The following is a 21,216-nucleotide window of genomic DNA, read 5'->3' as shown; positions in this document are numbered from 1 at the left end:
ACAGAGGGAAACACCCAATCGGAAATAAAAACCCTTAGTTTATTCAGTGGTATGATATTCTGCAAGAACATACAGTACATAACTTCTTTTTAAAAGCCCGTTTTCATTTGCTTACAATCTCTAAATCTCCTGGAATACTTCATATGAAAAATGAATATGATGTATAAATATATAAATAGGGATGAAAAACTAGGAAATTGGCTGAAATGGAAGTAATGTTGGAAGACGATAGAAGCTTAGAATTGAGACGTGCGCAGATGGTAATTACAAATGAAATGAATGCCAGATTTATTCTTCTTGATTCTTTACACTCCAAGAAACGTGTTACTTTGTGCGGTTCACAGGTGCTGTTAGGTGGATTTTATCGTCTACACAAAACTACTGCGTTTAATACGTATCATTTATTACATGAATAGTACTGAGAACCATTAGTACTGACCCACATACTCAGAGCATTAAATAAATACAACTGCCTTCCTGTTTTAATGGCCTACACTGCACCTTTTGTTTAGTTAGAGATGATTAACCCTTAAATGCACAGAGTACTTTAAAGGAAGTAATGGAACAACTCATATTAATCCATTAAATACGCAGCTCAGAGTGAGGTTGTGTCCACAGTTAATAAAATCTGCCTAGCAGCACCTCTGAAGCTCCATTATTAACACATTACATCTCGTTTATCTCAGGGAGGAAGAAAAAAGGGGACGTAAAAATGTGTGGTTTTTACGAGGGGGATTGTGTTTCAGCAGTAAATCTCTGCAGACTCAAAGTGACATCAAGACTCTAGTAGCCAGAGTAGCTGCTTCCCCTCCTCATCTCCCTGTATTCATGACGTGTATTTCCACAAACGTGTCAAAACTTAATGGTTTTAAATGCTGGTTTATGCACAAATTGAGGTGGGAGCAAAACGCGCCCAACTTGTGTTAGAAGCCCCCCCCCCCCCGGTGCCTGTTATTCCCTGTTCGGCCAATTGTTTATGTCGCAGGAATGCTACACATCTGGTTTTCATCAAATCCTCAGAAATAATCTCATAATGAATAAAGGGAGAGGACTGAAGGGACGAGGTGCAGCGTCTCCAACTCAGATGACTGCTGTGGAATCACAGGGGCGAAGAGAAAGAGGAGTGCATCCTCCGCTCCTCAGCTTCAGGAGGGGAGAGGGTTTGATTTTTACTGGTGGGTGTGGTGGTGCCGTCTTCACGGGGGGGATTTTCTGACTCATAGCTTTTTATTTGATGCCGACATTTTGTTCCAGGTGAAGGCGCAGATTTCTCACCGTTCTTTCTCGTTTGATTAAGTCTTTTTTTTTACTATAACATCGTCCGTTCACACGTGATGAGCAAATATGATTTACCCTTAACCTGTATTTTCATTTTTCCCACTTCACAGCGAGCGCGGGCTGATGCTGTCACCAGCGGCGCCTCAGAGAAACTGTCGGCTTTATGGGACTGCGCAGGCTTTTTGCATATTCCTCCTCAGCGGGAAGCACCGTGTTTCTACACGAATGAACATGGCTGAGTCGTCAGAAGGCTGGATGGTAAAACAGGCTCAATCTGTATTACACAGGCAAGCAGGCTGCTCTTTGATACCAGGGGCATGCAGAGCTGCTGCTGTCCAATCCCGTCGGACTCAGCGAGCACGAGACCTGGAGTTTGAGTCGTCTCGTTTAAAGTGGCGTCAGATGCATAGTGTACAGAGTTATGCAAGACCACGCCAAAAAACATCTGTCCTTGTGTAACACACACCCCCAACAACTGGTAAACGCTTTGACTGATCGTCCAAAAACATAAAATACAGGGGGGAACACGGATGAATGGATCTTGCATAATGTCATGTGCATGTAAACAAACGGTACAAAGCATAGCTTGTGAGCGTAGCTGCAGCATGTAGTAGGCCTTTAGTAACAGTCTTCTCTTTGCATTCTCTTCTCGTCAATGGCTGCGACTGCTAGAGAGATGTCTGGTGTGCTGGTGGCAGCTGAAGTCCAGAGATGTCGTTTGTTCGTCCTGGATCGAGCTCTTTGGTCCAAGTTTCACAGACGGGGGGGAAAAAAAGTGTTCTTTTAACATTGTCCTGTAAACAGTGAGTGTACATGCAGGTTCAGCTGGAGTCAGTGGAAAACGCCTGCTCTCGGTTAGTTCGGTCGTATTAGAGTCATTGTTTAGTCTGTTCCTGTCAATAAAGAGGCCGGAGCTGGAGGTGACACCCCCACTGGTACAGTCAGGAAGTCTGCCTCACAGAGAGGAGGCAGATTAAAGGGTGCTCGTCTCTGGCAGTGAAGATAGGAGCCCAAGCCTGTCCTCACACACACACACGCACACACACACGCACACACACACACACACAACTCACAAGGTGCCTCCAGCTCTGCCTCCAGCTCTGCGCGTGCAGGGAATGCTGTTAATCGGAGTCTCTGCGAATCTTCGCCCTATGTGTCGGTGAGCGTGTGCCAGTGGCAGACCTGCTGGCCCTCCGCGTCCTTCATCTCCGTCCAGTGGGCCTGCTGCTCCTCGCCGGTGCTGTTGAGGCCCAGGGACACGCAGCCCAGCCTCTCCCTGGGCTTCATGCTGCTGCGGCGGCAGAACACCGACACCACCAGGGACACCTCGGACAGCTGGAAGAGCGCCACCTGGAACATGAAGGTCTCCTTGTAGGTGGGGTTGGGCTGCCCGCGGCACACGGCCGTCTTGCACTTGGACATCTCCTTCCCCTTGGAGTCCAGCATGGTCAGCTTCACGTAGGTGTCTGAGGGGGGAAGAGGGAGAGCGGTGAGAGAGTGCCATCAAGTGGTGGAACATGAGTACTGGGGAAAATGGTTAAAAACAACTGTGGTTTGAAATGAGGCCCGAAACCCTTGTGATTTTCCCAGAGAGGCCACGTTACGAAACACCCTTTGACAGAAAAAGTGAATTCATGTGTCTCCTTTAATGTAATGTTATTATAGTCACATATTTTGAGGATTAAATACCAGCACAGTTTTATTTCTTATTTATGCAGCAATAGAAAAAGAAATATGTGTAATTTTAGGCTAAAATAAAATGTATGAATTAGTTTAATATTTTCATCCAAAGATTAAAAGAAACTTACCTCTCATGATATAAAGCTGTCCCCCTACAAAGTGTTTTATACAACAAAACAGACCATCTGTGACACACACACACAGACACACACAAGGTTGGGAAGAAGAAAGAGAGGCAGCAGTCAGATCCAGCAGTTGGAAGACTGTGATACAGACCAGAAAGTTTCGCTTTCATAGGAAACTCTGATAAGCAGCAATTGCTTTGGCATTGTGGTTATTTCAAGTTGTCGGGAAACACTTAATTTGAATTCTGCTTAACTTGTTTTTGTTACTTTGCTGCTTTGCCAGAACAATTGCCAGGAAAGTCGGAGACATTACAAAGGAGAAATTTCGCTCTGCACCTCGTTCGCACTGGCACAGGACCTCGGTTCAGCTTTTGCACTTACTGACGGGCTTATCGGACGCTGTGGTTTTGAAGTGGCTTCCCTGGATGACCTCAGCAGATAACCTTCCCGTGGCAGAGTTGTAGATGAGACCCAGGAGGATCTCGGGCAGGGACGAGTCTTCGGTGGAGCGGTAGGTCATAGCTCCTGCGCTGCGGGACACGCTCACCACGGAGCCGCAACCCTGAGAGACAAAGCACAAACGTCCCCCATGGTTCAGAGTCGTAACTGAAGAATTAGAATTAAAATCAGGTCACCAGCTTCCGTAAATAACTTTTTGACCATGTGAGCTGAACAGCTTTTGGACTGGAGGTCAGTGTGTCTGATCAAAACTGCGCACAGTGCAGAATATGAATTCACAAAGTGTTCTCACCGCGAGTTCAGAGCCGGGCTCCAGCGTGACAGGAAGAGCGATCTTGCCCTGAAGGTTGAGCTTAGTCAGGTAGAACACCTTCTCTCCCAGGACCTTCTCTTTTTTCATCCGCCTGATGCTGTAGAGGCGGAATCGAACGGCGTAGTCCCCCAGCGCCTCCTGTTCCACTCTGGAGAACTTGAATGTTTCCGTGAAGATGGGACACGGGCCCTTCTGTACGCCGGTCTTGGCCCGTTGCTTCTTGGTTGGCAGCAGCACCAGGTGGACCTGCCACGAGATGTTCCCCGTCTGTTTGAGGGCAGGGATGTCTGTTGCCGCGGTGACGGTGACGGCCAGCCACTGCTCGCTGGAGTCGTACTCGAAGGCGACGTCCAGCGTTCCGTATTTGGCAAGGGGCTCTGGCTCGTAGGCCGTGGGGAGCTGGAGACCACAGCCATCCTGGAGGGAGAGAGAAGTGAATGTGAAGTGATCTGATTGTGTTTCACAAAAAAAGAACATTCTGCAACTCTGATCTCACCTCAGGTCCCAGAACAGCTGTGCTGTCACTGGGTATATCCTCCTCACAGCCTTTGTTGAGGTAGCTCTCGGTGTCCTGGTCCCCACTGGCCTCACTGGAGCCGCGGGGGCTGTCGCAGCGCTGCGGGGGCGACCCCCTCCGGACCCCTCGCTCTGAGCGGGAGGACACGCGGGGGGCCGAGCCCTTGTCCTGGTACGGAGGAGGCTGGAGCTCGTTGAGAGACGAATCTTTCTTTATCCTCTGGATGCTGTTGGCTGCTTTTTCGTGACACGGAGGGAAACAGAGGAAGTAATGTGATATGGAAGAAGTGTCACTGGAGACGTACTGTGCTCGGCAGAGAAACTCATTATGTATGCAACATACTGTCAGAGTCACGTTAACATTGTGACAGACACAGGTCGTCCATCTTCACTATGTTGTTATTTGAAGTTCTTGTCAAGTTTCGTACACCATCACATGTATTGTTGCGTTCATTACAAATGTGGCATCTTGCATATTGTTGTACGATGCAATAAAATCATCTGTGCTAATATTAAAGACAATTAAAGGTATTTTATGTATATAATATAATTTTAAATTTACCATTGGTTTGATCGTCTGTCAGCAGGTTTATACAAAAACTACTGCACAGATTTCTAAGAAACGTGGTGGAACTTTGGGACATGGGTCATTTTCCCTGATTTCTCAGAGACAAATTCATGGATATTGATGTAACAAATTAGGGAACTGATGAGTGTGTGCACTTTGATTGAATTTAAAAGGACTGTTGTACTTGTTCTCCAAAAAGTAAATGATTACAGACGGACATACTGATCTCTACATCCCCCACGTTAAATGCCAGAGGGATAAACATTTTAGTCTGTACACTGTTTTCATAAATGAGTCCAGTCCATGTTCATACTCTCACCGTGTTCGCTGGAGGCCTCGCTGCTGTATCCTCCCTGCTCGCTGGACTGTTTGCGTTCGCTGCTCCACGCTGACGTTGTGTTCTGCTGGGCCGTCGCCTCCAGGCCTCTGTCCTCCTCGCTGTCTGATAAAACTCCCTCTGCACACAGCACACAGACGCTCCGGGTCAAACTTTACATTCATGTTGCAGAACCATAGTATGTGTGAGGCCTGAGAAGACCAGGAGCACGAGAGCTGAGGTACAGAGACTTTCACACAACACTCAAGGAAAAGTGAAGATTAAGGATTAAAGCTTCAGATTTCATTTTCACAACAAGAGGAGAAGAAGAAATCCAAAGAGTGGTGGTGGAAAAGAAGCGGCACGCCCTCTGACCTTGGTTGCCTTTCTTTTTCTTCTTGCTCTTCTTTCCTTTCTCCTTCTTTTTCTCCACATCTGAGGCTTTTCCTGGTTTCTTTGAATCCTCTTTTGCGTCTTTTCCCTTCTTCTTCTTCTTGTCGGACTTTTTCTTCTTTACCGTTGACGGAGGCACAGGAAGCTCAGCCTCTTCCTCATCGTCCCCCTCTCTCTCCACGCCGTTCTCCACCCCTTCCTCCTCTTCTCCCTCCTCTTTTGGCTTTTTCTCTCTCGCCCTGCTTTCAGTTTCAGGTGAATGGGGAGCGTCAGCACAGTCGTCCGCCCCCTGCTGAGCAGCTGATTGTTCTTCGCTATCACTCATCTTTCTGCCTTGTGCACGACCCTCATCCGTTTTCTCCTCAGCTTCTTCCTCTCCCTCTCGCTCTTCCTCTTTCTTTCTCTGAGCCTCTTTCTCCAGCTGCTTCTCCCTCCTCTCTCTCCTCCTCTGCTCTCTCTTCTCCTGCAGTTCCTTCTCCTCTTTCTTCTTCCTCTCTTCCTCTGCCAACTCCGCTTCCGTCTTTTTAACCCGCCAGCAGCCGTCCCTCCATTCCCACTCCATCTGGCTCTGCGTGCGATCGGCCTCTGCTGAATCGCTGGTCTGGTTGTTTTTTGAAGCCGTGCTGCTTGTTTCAGCGTCTCTGTTCATTGGCCACATGCTTTTCCCGCCGCCCTTCCCTTCCTGTGCGGTGGACGTCTGAGCGGCCCCCTGCCCGCTGCCGTTGCTTTCCCCGTCTTCCTCCTCGTGCACCTTCTTGATGACAGTGGTGACCTGCTCGGAGAGCTGGTCGCTGACGGCGTAGGTGGCATCGCTGACGGCGTTGGCCAGGTCGTCCACGCGACTGGTGACCGAGTCCAAGATGGAGGAGATGTTCACAGATGGGAGGTTCTGCTGGAAGCTCTTGAAGAAGGCCATCTCTCAGCCGGGGATCTCGTCACCACGCTGACCGCTAGATTAGCTCATTAGAGGCACTGACACGGACATGTGGTTGTTAGCAGCGTGCGGCGCCAGCGTCACACTGTGAGCTCAGACTAACACACACATGCACATGAATATTGTAAAAATATAAAACATCTCACACAGGGTCTCTTACATTTTTACAACTTGGGACAGCAGTTCCATGGGTTATGATAGTATTTTAATTTCCATGTTAAATGATGAGATACACACTGACAGTGCAAATGTGAAGTTTGCTTCTTCGTGTGGATTCTGTGTAGTTCAATGGAAAGAGTCACATTTTTTCGAAGTGTTTTCTATCATGTTCCGTTGTGTGAATAAATCAAATAACTTCAGGGTGATAAAATGAATTGTGGGTTTAAGTTTAACATTTAGTTTCGGTTACATTTGAGACATCTGAGGGTTTAAAGGACTGAATCTCACCAGTAATCACCCTCACGTGTGTGTAGCTGCAGCCACAGTGTGTTAAGTACCTGGCTGTGTGTTGTTATAACCACTGAGCTGTGACAGATCGTCGGGACTCCCCACTGACAGCTTGTTGCTGAGGTAAAGAAAAAACAGAGCCATCAACGCCATGAAGGCTGCAATGGAAGACAGGACACCCAGAAGCTCAGGAGAGACTGAGGAGGAGAAGAAGAACAGAAATAAAGAAGGAGGGATGAGGGGTGGGGGAAGGGAAGACAGACAGAAAAAGAGACATTGAACAGAAATTAGACAAAAGACAAAACTTAAGCAATACTGATCATGGAGATATGCAGCAGTTAAGATTGCAAAGTCAAACACAGAAAAAAATGTCCCCATGGCTGCAAATAAAAAAGAAAGAGAGACGGCTTCAAGATTTTTAAAAAAGACTATTTTGAACAAAAATACTTTTAAGGCTGTAAACAACTCTGCTTTGATTCCATAAATAATTTGGTTTGATGATCGACGTCTTATTTTGGAATCAAACTCCCTAAATGTTGCCTTGTCAGGGAAGCATTAGCAACGCTGTGGTTTTTCCACTTCAAAGACACATCCGATACGATCTACAGCGAACGCTGTATGTAGGCCAACCGTACTGCACGTAACCACGCAGCCCACCGCTGCTGCTGATGTGCTATTTTTACGACGGCCTCAAAGGGAACGAATCTGACTGAAACTCAGTATAAAGCCAGTGAAAACGCCCAGGGCCTGCACTTAATGGGCTCCAACACAGACACACCACCGAGCTGCACATGCAGAGGAGGGGACAATGAAGCACGGACGGTATTTCTAAAGAGCAAAAGGCTCAGTGGAAAGGGCGGCTTGGAAAGTAAAGGTTGAGCCACACGAGGGGTCAGAGTTTTCAGTATTGATTCATTGGTTGGCCCATTCAAAATCATCCATCTGTGTTTATGTTTGCTGATATGAAAACTTTTATTTTACAGAATAAACTATGCAGGAAAGATTTACATTCATGTTTATACTTTCACATTATTCATCATCATTTGTCTCATGTTCAGCTTTAAGGCGTCATGTTCGCTCCTTTCTGGGTTGTGATATTTTTGATATGTTTGTTTTCACCCCTCTGTTTGTTTGTTTTTGAGAAAGATTACAACAATAACCGTTTTTCCCAGGGAGTCATTTATGGATCCTAATAAAAAATCTATGAGCGTTTGAAATTTGGTGCAGCTTGATTGAATGTAAGGAGACTATCAGGCCTTGGTGGAGGTATGTATCTATATCTACAGTACTTCTAATTTGTGGTGTATAATTACATTGTTGTAACTCATTACTTTAGCTGGCCGTCTTAACAAGGATACTGTTGTTGTTTTTGGTGCATTTCTGGTTAAATAAAGGTTGGATAAATAAACAAGTACAGCTGAATTGATTAGTCGTTAAAAACAAAAACTTATCATCCATTATTCCTATAATTTTTCAAGTAAAAATCCCATTTTATAGTTTCTCAAATCACGTTTTCCTTTTTTTCTTCCTCTAATGTGATGCTAAATGGTTCATTATGGGTTTGTGGCTGTTAATTGGACAAAACAAGCTTTTAGAGGACATCAACTTGGGTTTAGGACAAATTGTGAGGGGAATTTTCCAAACAGTGAACTGATCAATGAAGAAAACATTCGGCCGACCAATCAATGATAAAATAATCATTGGCTGCAGCTTCTTGAAAAACCATGTTGGTACATTTCAGGTAGACGCCTCTGGTGAAGCAGAAACAGCCCAAACGTTATATTGCAACATGTTGTTTGCAGCAGGTGACAAGAGGAGGGGGAAAAAAACATAGTTTGTCAAACCTCCTCACTACGGACTGAACTTATTATGGACAGACTTGTTTCACCATGGCAACAGGCAGCGACCACTGCAGCCTGTCAACTGAGGCCGCCCGCTGCAGACTGCTAAGATGATCGATGCTCCGTTCCCAAGTATTAGAAGAGGAAGAGAAATGAGAGAGAGCGACGTGGCAACAGAGGCTTACCTTCTCTAAATGAACATCCTATTCACAAACAGCTGCTCCCAAAAAGCACTACTGCAACGACATGATCTCAGAGGAGGGAAAGACAAAGCTGTTGTGCTCTGGAATAATCCGACATGTAATAAATCCCTCACACTTAGCGGCCGTCCAGCACTTGCCAGGCTTACGTATCGGCTCTCCCGCTGCTGACTTTCTGGTCGATTGAGCCGGAATGACCTCTGCAGCCACAGGCGCCGCAGCCTCCTTCAGTCAGGAATGATCGGCTTACGGCCCCCGGTGCCCCGCAGAGTGATGACACTTCATACACGGCCCTGCTTCGTAAATGTCGATGACAGCTGAATAATTTAGACACCTGAGGTAACCTGACCCCTCCGCCAACATACGCTGGGAAGTAGAGTCGGGCCTGCTCACCCCGCGATCAGTTATTTTTTATGTAACACCCGTCATTCTCAGAAAAGGTCTGATGTTTCTCTAAGCGAAGCAGATTAAAGTGGGATTTTTTTTTCTCCCCTGCACTTTCTCTGCCTTTCAACTCCCCTCTTTCACCCCGAGTGTGTGCACGCACAACTTGTGTGTCTGAAATGAATCAACAAGAAAATATAACAAGAACAAAACTAAATAAATGTGTTTTCACAGCGTATGAACTGACAATGAACTGTTTGAAATGAGCCTCAGGAGTCAATCTGTCTGTTTTTTCCCAGGTAACGACTCCAGAAAGCTGACGAATAAACATGAAAACACAACCGTAGAAGCACGTGACGTGAAAACAGCAGATGATGAATAATGATCTCAGAGAGTATCGACAAAATATTAAAGCTAATCTTTACGTCATGTTTCTGGAACACAAACTACGCGAAAGTTCCTCATTAGGACTTTTAACCTGCATTAATTTATTCATGTGATGACTTTTTATTCCAGTTTAGGAGCGCTGCATATTTAACTCTGCTGTTGTTTATAGGCTTGTTTAAGAAGGAGGTGGCCAATCTGGAAATGTTGCTTACACATGGAGCTCTGATACGAAACAAAACCTCCACGATGAATAAATCATGAACACACAGCTGCCTACTTTTGCTGAAGTGAACTAAAACTTGATATGCCATGCATAATTCACCCGCAGACATTATGCTTTCTGGGATCTCTATAGAGAAACTTTGTGGAGCATCTGCACCAAACTTCAGGGAAGATTCACAGGAAATAGGGAGGTTAAGAGCTTTGGGTCAAACGGGGGCGTGCACGGGCGGGAAAAAAGAAGCAGAAATTCATGCTTACTGAGACGCTCGAGTGCAGGGACGAGGTCTAATGGGGCCTTACCTCTTCTGGCACAGATGAGCTCATGGACACCACAGTTTCGGCCCCCTCCTGGGAGAAGGAGACAGGTGTAAAGTCGGCAGTCAAGGGTTAAAATATGATTTCGTGGGCTGGAGAAACATATGCTCAGGCCTCGGGTAAGAGGAGCGAGCAGATGGTCATCATGTCAGCAAACATTAAAACTGATTAGCTGGAACCAACCGGAAAAAAACACAATTACATGGGTAATTTTGAAAATCCAGCTGACGTAAATTTACCACTACGGTGATGTGTTTGTAGAAAAGGATTGTACAACACACGATCAAGGAATTTAATTTCAAAGTTTGACATTTTGGGAAATAGTTTTTTTTGTTTTCTTGCAGTTAGATGAGAAGGTCGATGCCGCGACTGAAAAACATTCAGCAACAGACAAGCTAAGCTAACCTGGTTTCAGCTTCATGTTTAAAGCAACACTACGCAACTTGTTCACCTTGAAACAGCAGCTTCTAAATGAGTTTGATGATTCACTGACCTCATCCCCACTCCTCACCCTGAACATCTGTTCTTCACTATCTAACTTTGGTGAGCGGGGTACGATCTCCTGGGAGAAGAGTGGAACTGACTGAGAGTCACAGTGTCAATCAGTTAAAAAGACTGAGAAGTCATTAAAAAACAGCGTTTATCTCCAATACTCAGCGAGGAATCTTTTAAAATATCATGATTTCTGAACAGAGTTTGGTGTATTAGTTGTTTTTTCTCTAAATGAAATCCACCAAAAGATATAATGTGGAAAAATGTATCATTAAAATGTCCAGAAACGACGAGACTATGTTTTACATTTTTTTGACTTGTGTTCTTAAAATATCCAAAATGTTTCCAACAATGCTCAAACTTTTTTAGTATTTCATTTATACTTTTATTTCATGCTTTTATTCAAGGACATTTCATTTTGGTCATATCGACGTAGGACGAAGCAAAAACTCAGCCAGTCGGCTGTTTGTATTGGTCCGTCTTAATCAATCATGATTATTCGTTGCCGTTTGCTGCGTAATATGAATAAAAATGTTGTACTGGTGATACTGTAATAGTGATGAAGACAACAACTCCCATGATCCCACGCTGCTCATGATTGAGAGACCAAAGAAACATATTGTACATTTAACTGCTCGGACATGGAGCCCAACAGAATGAATCACCACGCGTGGCTGCAGGGGGCGCTGTTGCTCAGTAAACGTTTAACAGGGTTGCTTTAACAGGCAGATATAAGTCATTTTGAATCATCACTATAACATCAATAAGATGTTCTCTGTAATATAGGTCAACTCTGTGCTAAAGACCAGTAAGGTAATAAATTAAACCCAGAATCCCAGATTCGTACATCAAACGTACGCACGGTTTAAGCACAGATCTGTGCGTATGCACTGTTAGTGAATGAGGCCCAATGAGGACAAGTGGATTCACACTTTACAATACATTACATTTTACTGACATGCTATTACACGACCTGGTGGTTATACCAGTTTGTTGGTGTAAGAAACCCCACAGGTTTTAAGTTAATGAAGAATGTTGGCAAACACACATCACCCACACACACATTCACACACCCACTGGTTTTACGCACCTACACACATTACACATCATCAGTCTTGGCTTGTCTCTCATAGACAAGCCCGTCTCCAAAGTGCTGTGCCAGCACAGGAGAATGGTCTGAGCTGCACCCAGTATTTTGCAATTGGAGAAAGAAAATGCTCTGGTTTGTTTGTATTTCTTTCACCAATCACATTTGTCGTGGGCGGCGCTATGTCCGGGATGCAGCGACGGTGCCCCTGCAAAGTAGAGTTGGGGGGGAAGCTTGTTTTTCGTAAAATATTTGCACGTGGGGAGAAAGAAAGAAAGACGTATGTGGACTGTGTGATTGCACGATACAAAACTCGATAGAAAAATGAATTTTGTAAACAGTAACCATGTGGTGGTGAATCCTGATCGTGGACTATGATTACAACAAGACTGCGTGACTTACAATACACCTACTCTCATACTTCTTATGTACAAATACTTTAAATATTGACACGCTTTTCCATTATGTTACAAACTGTTTCTTCTGATCAATGTTGTAAATACTGTTATTTTGTTGATGTTCTCAGTTGCACGCAGCATATTTTATCCGTCTCTGAGGTTTCTACGTATTTTTCGCCTGTTAATAGTTTTTTTAGGGGTACTTTTGTCCAGAGAATGTTGAACCTTGTTAAGACCAATGAGACAAATTGTGATGTGTGAATATGGGTTACAAAAATTGAATGGGATTGACTGATTGAAGTGGAGGGGAAGGAGAGTGCTGCGTCAGGAGCCCAGTGGCAGGGTTACAATCCCAGTTATCTATCTCGCTCTGTCTCTCTCTATGTCGCTGTCTCTCGCTCTGTCTCTTTATCTCGCTCTGTTTCTCTCTCTATCTGTCTCTGTCTCTCTCTCTGTCTCTCTGTCTTTATGTCTCTCTCTCTCTATGTCTATTGATCTCTCTCTCAGCTCTCTATGTCTCTCTCTCTCTCTCTTGTCTTTCTCTCTGTCTCTCTCTCTCAGGTGTCTCTATGTCTCTCTCTCTCTCTCTCTGTCTATGTCTCTCTCTCTCTCTCTCTGGGTCTCTCAGGCTCTCTCTCTCTCTCTCTCTCTCGTCTCTCTCTCTCTCTCTCTCTCAGGGTCTCTATGTCTCTCTCTATCTCTCTTCTCAGGTCTCTCTCTCTCTCTCTCTCTCTCTATCAGGTCTCTCTCTCTGTCTTCTCTCTCTGTCTCTCTCTTCAGGCTCTCTCTCTCTCTCTCTCTCTGTCTATGTTCTCTCTCTCTGTCTATGTCTCTTCCTCTCTCTCTGTCTCTCTCCTCAGGTCTCTCAGCTCTCTCTCCCTCTCTCTCTCTCTGTCTATGTGTGTGTCTTGTCTCTCTCTCTCTCTCTCTCTCTCTCTCTCTCTCTCTCTCTGTCTGTCCTCTCTCTCAGGTCTCTCAGGTCTCTCTCCCTCTCTCTCTCTCTCTCTCTCTGTCTATGTCTCTCTCTCTCTCTCTCTCTCTCTCCCTCTCTCTCTCTCTCTGTCTATGTCTCTCTTCTCAGGTCTCTCAGGTCTCTCCCTCTCTCTCTGTCTATGTCTCTCTCTCTCTCTCTCTGGTCCCTCTCTCCCTCTCTCTCTCTCTCTCTGTCATGTCTCTCTCTCTCTCTCTGCTCTCTCTCTCTCTCTCTCTGTCTATGTCTCTCTCTCTCTCTCTCTCTCTCTCTCTCTCTCTCTCTCTGTCTATGTCTCTCTCTCTCAGGTGTCTCACAGCATCAACACTGCTGCACGCCTGGCTGCACGTGACACGATGAGCACAGTGACGGGTCACGCGCCTGCTCTTCAATGACTGCGTCTCTTTGACGGTGTCCCGGTCACTTTCAAACCCCGAAGAGACACATGTCCATCAACATGTCCGCCATTGTATGCAGATCACATTCATCCACCACCTGAGCTGTTCCAGGGACCATTAGAGCAGAGGGTCCACTGCACGTGCACATTTAGAAAGACAATAACAGCGCAGTGATTTATAACTGTCAACCTGTTACTGTGTGAAATCGATATTAATCTGTATTCATCCGCAAAGTTATCTAGTTCTTAAACAGTAGCAGAGCACAGTAGTTGAACACTGTTTTGATTTTTCCATCACTCATGAATCAATCACTATATTGCCAAGTGTGTTTTAATCGATTATTCCCCCCCAGGCGTGACCGGGAGCACCGGAGCACCGGGGCTGTGTGTGTGCCTCCTGCCCGCCTCAGCATCCTCTCCGGCGGCTCGGGGCTCTGAGCATCCCTGCATCAGCAGCCCCGCGAAGCTAGTTAGCTGCTGTCCCGGCACCGCGCTGCACCACGGACACGTTTATCAACACAGAACCACAAGAATAACAACAACAGACTGGGTGGAGACAGCTGCTCGTTTCTTACACGACGGTCTCAGTCCGTCCCGTTCAAAGTTTCACACGAGTCCCGCAGGACACCACGGTACTCACCGTCTATCGCCATGATGCTTCGTGTCGGACTCTACCAACTGTAGGGGGCGGGGTGGGGGTGGTGGGGGGACAGGTTGTGTAAGGGTGCAGCGTAGAAGTTATGTTATGATAAAGTGTTATGTTATGTTATGTTATGTTATGATACAGTATGATACATTGGTTTGTTATGTAATGTTGTGTTTTTAATGTTATGTTATTCTACAGTTTTTATGTTATGTTTTGTTATGTAATGTTTTTGATGTCATGTTATGCTACAGTATGTTATGTTATGTAATGTTGTGTTATGTTACACTGGCATCTTATGCAAGGTTATGTCATGCTGTTATGTTATGTAATGTTATGTTTTTAATCTTATGTTAGGTTACAGTATGTTATGTAACATTATATTGGCATGTTGTGTGATGTAATGCTATGTTGTGTTATGTTACGTTACTGTGCGTTACAGTATTTTTATGTTACAGTGTGTTATATTATCTTGTGTTTTGTTACATTATTTGGTATTTTATGTAATATAATGTTACATAATGTTACGTTATGTTATGTCACATTAAATTGTTATTGTTATCTTACATTATGTCACGTTACTTAATGCTATTATGTTATGTATTGATCTCTGTTGTTATACCTTTCTCAGTTGTAAAAAGAACCACATCAGCCAGCAGGGGTGATCCAGATGTTTTGGCTTCACTATCATGTCGTTCATCTGTATCTCCTGTATTATGGTGGGAAACTGGGTTTTTGTGCAGAGGGAACTTTCAAAGACAAACCCAGACTGTTGCATAAAGTATTGTGTTGAATATCATCAAATATGTGAACAGACCGTTTGATACTTGATGCACTTTTGGAGAGATGCTCTTTCTCTTGGTGAAAAGGTGAAAAGGTGAAAACAAACTACACGCCCCGGGGTGTCCACATAATTCTGTCCACATTCAAAACCGCCCGGGTGAAGTGATGCCCCTGAGACCGACCTGCCCTACGTCACTTCAAGAAGACACGCCCACCCCGGGGTTTTCCTTCTCGTACACTTCCGCAAAGTTTCCATCTCTTCACCTCCTGCCTCCTCTTCCTCCTCTTCCTCCTCCTCAGCGAGTCCAGACGCTCCGACGCTTTCCGCAGAAACATGAGTGAAATTAAGCCTCCGAGTCCAACTGGGGACGAGGACAGCGGCGAGGAGAAGGACTGGGCCGCGGCCAAAGCTTTCTTTGACAACCTCAAAACCAACAAACCGAGACCTGTGAGTATTTCCACCGGGAGGGAGAAACCTTCCCTCTGCTCCCAAACGTGTCTGGTTCTGCACATCTGACGTCCTCTTGTCTCCCCTCCATTGCCTCCCAGCCCAAACCGCAGTACGCCGTCACCATCGCCGTCTCCTCCCGCACCCTCTTCAACATGGTGGTCGAGAGGCAGATCTACGAGGACGAGGGGGTCGAGAAGTACGTGGCCTACCAGGTGGAGCACGAGAGCGAGCCCCTGAAACCAGGCGCCGCTTTCCCCTTCGTCAAGGTACAGTGGTCCGGGAGTCCGCCTGCTGCAAGTCCCCGCGAGGTGTCCGCAGGGTGGGGCCCATGTCTCACCACCCTGTGGACTTTGTGCATAGCAGACAAATTGATAAGTCACTTCACAAACATAGAGTACAATGAGTAGTGGATGATCTGCAGTGTGTAGTGTCTCTGTGTTGCACCTAGTGACACGCCCCAGTATGTTGTGTAAGGGCAGGTATTTGTCTCTTGGCACCGACAGATATACTATCAGATTCCTTTAAATATAAACTAGAATGGCACACAGTAGAGCGCATACCCCCGACAGCCCCCCTTAAATTCTATCAAGCTGCACCAAATTGCACACACTCAAAAATATCAGTTCATATTCATCAAGATCCATTAATTATTCCCTAGGAGAAACAATGAGAAAGTTGAAAAATGCACTATATCGCAATGTTAGATTCGAAAAATGTTTCTAGATCTGCACCAACGTTTGATGGGTTCCTCCCTGACCCATCCAGCATCCTTCCAGCAAGTTTAGTGGAAATGCATCAGGTAGATTTTGCGTAATCTTGTTCACAGTCTAAACTAAACTTTTCTGTTGCTATTGATGAAAAACCTATTGTGATAATTACTGATATTGTTTTATCACCCAGCCCTTGTCTCTGATGTTCTCTCCTGAGTTTCAGGCAGTTTATTCTGTAAAAGTCAGATATTAACCACCTTTTCATTTTCTTGTCCCAGGACAAAAAACAAAAAGACATCTGTCTTAAAAACCTTAACGCTCATATTTGCCTTCAGAGCTGCTTCACTTCGTCCTGAATGCTGTCAAACGAGCCCTGAAATGCCAACATTCCTCAGCAGGAAGCTGTGTTTTGAAGGATATAGTATTTTACAACGTCCCACACGGGTTGATCAATGTTCAGCGTCGAGCATTGTGCCGGCCTGGTGATGCTCACCAGAACACTACTTATTCATGAGCAGTTTCACTGGGGGATAAAGGAAACGACACAGCAAGAGTGATTGCAGCCGTTAACGCAACGACTCAGTGACACAACAGATCTGTCTCCTGCTGGTGCACAGCTGGTAACAGACTCATTCTGTCCTTTGCACCAGTGCTTTGTTCTGTTTGTTTTTATATTTTCAAGCAGTTTTTTTGAATGGTAGAGTTGCTCTAATTTCATTTTTGGCCATATCGTCCAGCCTTGCATCACACGACCAGTCACCAGTGTCATACATGTCCTATGCAAAGATGAACAGAACTTCCTGATGATGCCTGTTCTGTTGTTTCTCTGTTGTTTCAATGCCTCGATGTTCCCCTTTTTAGAATCTCTGTGACATTACTGACAGAAACATGTGGTAACGATGGTCCAGTCTTTGTAACCTCGTGTTGACACAACACCCGGGTGTCTGATGTGAATCTCTGCGTCCTCCCACACAGGCGCTGATGAACGTCAACGCTCGGCTGAGGGAGCTCTACCCCGACAGCGAGGAGCTGTTTGACATCGTCTTAATGACCAACAACCACGCACAAGTCGGGGTGCGCCTCATAAACAGCATTAATCACTACGGTACGCTTCGGGCTAAAACAAACATCGTTGATTTACTGATTTTTGCAGTCTAGTCACTCTAGATTCGAAGAGGAGCTGGGTAATTAGAGTGGGCTTTCTTCCACTTGCTTTTTATTCTTTCAGATTTGACCATCGAGAGGTTCTGTATGACGGGAGGCAAAAGCCCAATGGGTTACCTCAAGGCCTACTTGACCAACCTGTACCTCTCCAAGGACTCAGAGAAAGTGACAGAGGCCATAGAGCATGGTAAGCTGCCGCTGGATGAATAGTCAGAACTTCTATTAAACGAAAACCGTTTGGAATCTTAAATAGATCACGACATCAGCGTCTCTCAGCAGCCTTGAGATGTTTCCGTACCTCACTGATATTTACACACTCGCACGTTGACTTAGTGGGTGACTCATTCACACTGTTTGGAGAAATCCCGACCACACACTGTGCAGCAAGAAGGAAGGCGGCGTATGATTTATGGCTCCCTGTCATCTAAAAACTCAGCAAACAAACAGATATGAAGCGTAGACACAGAAATTAATTCATCTTTAAAAGGCCAATTGACAAAAAGTGATGGGGAAAAATCACTGGCAAATAGCGGTTGGTTCCAGGTTCTTAAAAATCCTTTATCTTTCACTTTTAACTGAATCTATCTGGGGTTAACAGTAGATTTGACTGATTAATTTATGTTTTTGTTGATAAAACTCACATAAAACATCTGAAAATGTGAGAAATCCGTGTCCAAGCCCACAGCCGCCCACATATAGTACACGTGATGCTATTCACACAGCCTGAAGCGTGTCAGAATTTCAAATGAGACGCTATCTGACCTGTACATGGACAGACTTCACACAAACCAATGTTTCGCCCGCGTACTTGTGTTTATAACAAGTTTGATGGACACCACCATCTAATGGCTCTAGATTTATTTCTAATGAAATTAACTTCAGGTTTTTACAGTTTCTGTTCCTTTCATTCTTGTCATGTTTAGGAAACTACTGTTAGAACCATAAATACACAGTGTAGTCTTTTAGGTGAGGAACTTTACTGAACTGTGTGTAAAAGATATCAAATTAAAGGTGAAGTAGTGACTCCTCTCCCCTCGCTCAGGAATCGCTGCAGCCACAATGTTTATGCCGGACACCCAGACTCAGCTGAGCGACACTCAGCTCAGGGTGGCGTTCGACGGAGACGCCGTCCTCTTCTCTGACGAGTCTGAGATCATTGTGAAGAAACACGGCCTGGACTCTTTCTTTGAGCACGAGAAGGAATTTGAGAACAAACCTCTTGCTCAGGTAACCTACACTTCCACTTAAATTATATGGGAACCTCATTGGGTGCAGAATAAACTGTATCTCTTGATAAAAATGCAGTAGTTCAAATGGACTTCCTAGTTATTATGTTTTACAGTCCTGTATATGAAGAGCTGTCAAGCAGGTTTAGAAACACGCTCAGCTGAAAGTAAAGACTTTACAACAACAGCAGAATTTGTGTGTGTGTGTGTGTGTGTGTGTGTGTGTGTGTGTGTGTGTGTGTGTGTGTGTGTGTGTGTGTGTGTGTGTGTGTGTGTGTGTGTGTGTGTGTGTGTGTGTGTGTGTGTGTGTGTGTGTGTGTGTGTGTGTTTAGGGTGTAGAATTAGGTTTAGATTAGAGTTAGGTAATTAATTTGTAATGGTTAAGGTTATGGTGAAGAGTTAGAGTACGCATTATGCTAGTAAGTGTTTTATAGATAGAAATACAATATTGGTTTTATCCTACTCTTCCCATTACCTCTGTTGAAATCTGTGTTGAAGTTAACTTGATCCTCTGACTGTTCCAGGGTCCTTTAAAGTGCTTCCTGGAGGCTCTGGGGAAGCTCCAGAGAAAGTTCTACGCCAAGAACGAGCGCTTGAACTGTCCCATCCGAACCTACCTGGTCACGGCCCGCAGCGCCGCCAGCTCGGGGGCTCGCGTCCTGAAGACCCTGCGCAGCTGGGGCCTGGAGATCGACGAGGCCCTCTTCCTGGCAGGCGCTCCTAAAGGGCCCCTGCTGGGGAAAATCAGGCCGCACATCTACTTTGACGACCAGATGTTCCACATCGAGGGCGCCAGGGATACGGGAACCATATCTGCACACGTGCCCTACGGGATCGGACAGAAGTACCACAAGGGTACACTCATCGAGCAGCCCGCTAAAAAGGAGTAAGCACAGGGGAGTACAAATATTAAACATACACTATGTTTCATCTGCAGTAAAAGAGATTTGTACTCTGGAAGATGATCTATTACACATTTTTAGAAGACTGAGGCAATGAATCGTTAATGCAGTCAAGGTTTACTTATTGGGGGGGTTATAAAGGTTTTTTTTTTTATCAGTGGGGGGTTATTTTCAAATCAAGAGTTACACCATTATGCCTTACACTACTTCACCAACTGCTGTTTTAGAAGAGAAACAACAGGTTCCTCACCTGTTGTGACCACATGTCTGTTCCTGTTTACCTTTTGAAAGGTGTGCCGTTATACCAATGTGTAGTTTATTTTATATATCTTGCTTTTGGCTTTTGGTTCTTGTCATGTAATACATAACCACGTTGGGATAATGCTGTATATCTGTTTCTTCTACATTGGGTCTATTATAGTAACATCACCAGCCAGGTTGTGGGTAAATTTCCAACTGCAGCCAACATTTTTTGTGTTGTCTCACATTTAATGGGTCTCGGGAACGTCAGGTTTTTATTTTTATTTTAAAGGGACGTTTATCAAGCTAGCATCTAAAAGGCTTAAAAACTGTTGCTGTCTGTTTTAGTAACTGTCTTTGCTGTTGATGCGCAAACTTTCACAGTCATGTCCTGTGAGTTGTTTACACTTAAAGCTGTTTGTACGTCGGGCACTGTAACCACACATTGCTTTCATGCTTTTATATGGGAGCGACGACACAATGTATGTAAGCTGGAGGCGTTTTGTGTATTTTATATTGCAAAAGCTCTAAAAATGTATAAATATCTGAATATCATCCAGGAGTTACACAGTTACACTTGATTGTAAATATATCAACACTGATAATATTTCTCTCTATTTTGCATGTATTGCTATTATGTTGCAGTAACACAGTAATATTTTTACAACATTTGACTTTTTCTATGCTCTGATGTGTGTGTTTTGAAAAAAAAATTATGTGGTAGATAAATAAAGAAATGTGGACGACACTTGTCTGCTTCTGTAGTGGAAAGTAAATAGGACACAAGTACAATCTTCAGGTACTTAATACTCGTGTACATTTCATGGCAGTGGACATTTAGTTGTACTTTTACTGAAGGTTGAGGACTTCCATACTTTTCCCCGCCTCTGGTCTTTGTACATCTCAGCAGTAGATGGCGCTGTTTATCTGTAATTGCCCACCTTGATGTCTTTAATTGTCTCAGGTTTTAACTTTTATTATTGTATAAGTTAACACAAGGTCCACGGTACAATGAAAAGAGTTGGACAAGAGGAAAGGTCAGCTCAGCAGTAAGGGCGGAGTTATAAAAAACATGAAGTAAGAAAAAGAGCAAGAAAATCAAATCAAATAGAGCACATGACAAATTCAAAAGTGGAGTGGAGTCACATCCACGTGAAATCAAAACTTCAGCAGCAAATCTCTCATCAAATCTGTTTTTAAACCTTTGTGTCCCCGTTCATCTGTCCAGTGTCAGCACTTTTCATTTTACATGTACAGAGAGAAACAAACCACAAGGAGCTGCTCTTGTTCAACCAGAAATTTGTTTTTTTCCTTTTTCCTCTGTTTGTTTCCACCGAGCTCCCACTCCGCACATTGTTCTTTGTGCTGAAATATC

The 21,216-nt window shown here is 44.7% G+C and overlaps 2 protein-coding genes across 5 annotated transcripts; one reads left to right on the top strand and one right to left on the bottom strand.

The window, feature by feature from the left end:
- Window positions 1-20: 20 nt before the first annotated feature.
- On the bottom strand, window positions 21-14,401 carry LOC118099911 (synaptotagmin-14). 4 transcript variants are annotated; one of them, XM_047338226.1, is made up of 10 exons: window positions 14,363-14,401; window positions 10,364-10,411; window positions 7,080-7,147; window positions 5,631-6,620; window positions 5,259-5,396; window positions 4,352-4,608; window positions 3,835-4,272; window positions 3,465-3,645; window positions 3,087-3,143; window positions 21-2,744 (listed from the first exon to the last, which is right to left on the bottom strand). In XM_047338226.1, the coding sequence occupies exons 4-10, from the start codon at window positions 6,562-6,564 to the stop codon at window positions 2,428-2,430; spliced, it is 2,322 nt and encodes a 773-aa protein (XP_047194182.1). In that variant the 5' UTR covers window positions 6,565-6,620; window positions 7,080-7,147; window positions 10,364-10,411; window positions 14,363-14,401; the 3' UTR covers window positions 21-2,427. The 4 variants fall into 4 exon arrangements, with proteins under 4 accessions (XP_047194182.1, XP_035000602.1, XP_047194183.1 ...); XM_035144711.2 differs by having other exon boundaries at window positions 4,352-4,605; XM_047338227.1 differs by lacking the exon at window positions 3,087-3,143.
- Window positions 14,402-15,345: 944 nt separating this feature from the next.
- LOC118099836 (cytosolic 5'-nucleotidase 1A) lies at window positions 15,346-20,589 on the top strand. Its single transcript, XM_035144614.2, has 6 exons — window positions 15,346-15,596; window positions 15,698-15,865; window positions 17,285-17,414; window positions 17,538-17,660; window positions 18,516-18,700; window positions 19,224-20,589. Exons 1-6 carry the CDS (start codon window positions 15,483-15,485, stop codon window positions 19,587-19,589), a joined length of 1,086 nt encoding a protein of 361 aa, XP_035000505.1. The 5' UTR covers window positions 15,346-15,482; the 3' UTR covers window positions 19,590-20,589.
- Window positions 20,590-21,216: the final 627 nt, after the last annotated feature.

Source organism: Hippoglossus stenolepis, chromosome 20 (assembly GCF_022539355.2).
Source record: "Hippoglossus stenolepis isolate QCI-W04-F060 chromosome 20, HSTE1.2, whole genome shotgun sequence".
In the NCBI taxonomy this organism is placed as follows: Eukaryota; Metazoa; Chordata; class Actinopteri; order Pleuronectiformes; family Pleuronectidae; genus Hippoglossus; species Hippoglossus stenolepis.
The sequence above is the reverse complement of the archived record's forward strand: the minus strand, read 5'-3'. Positions and strand labels throughout refer to the sequence as shown.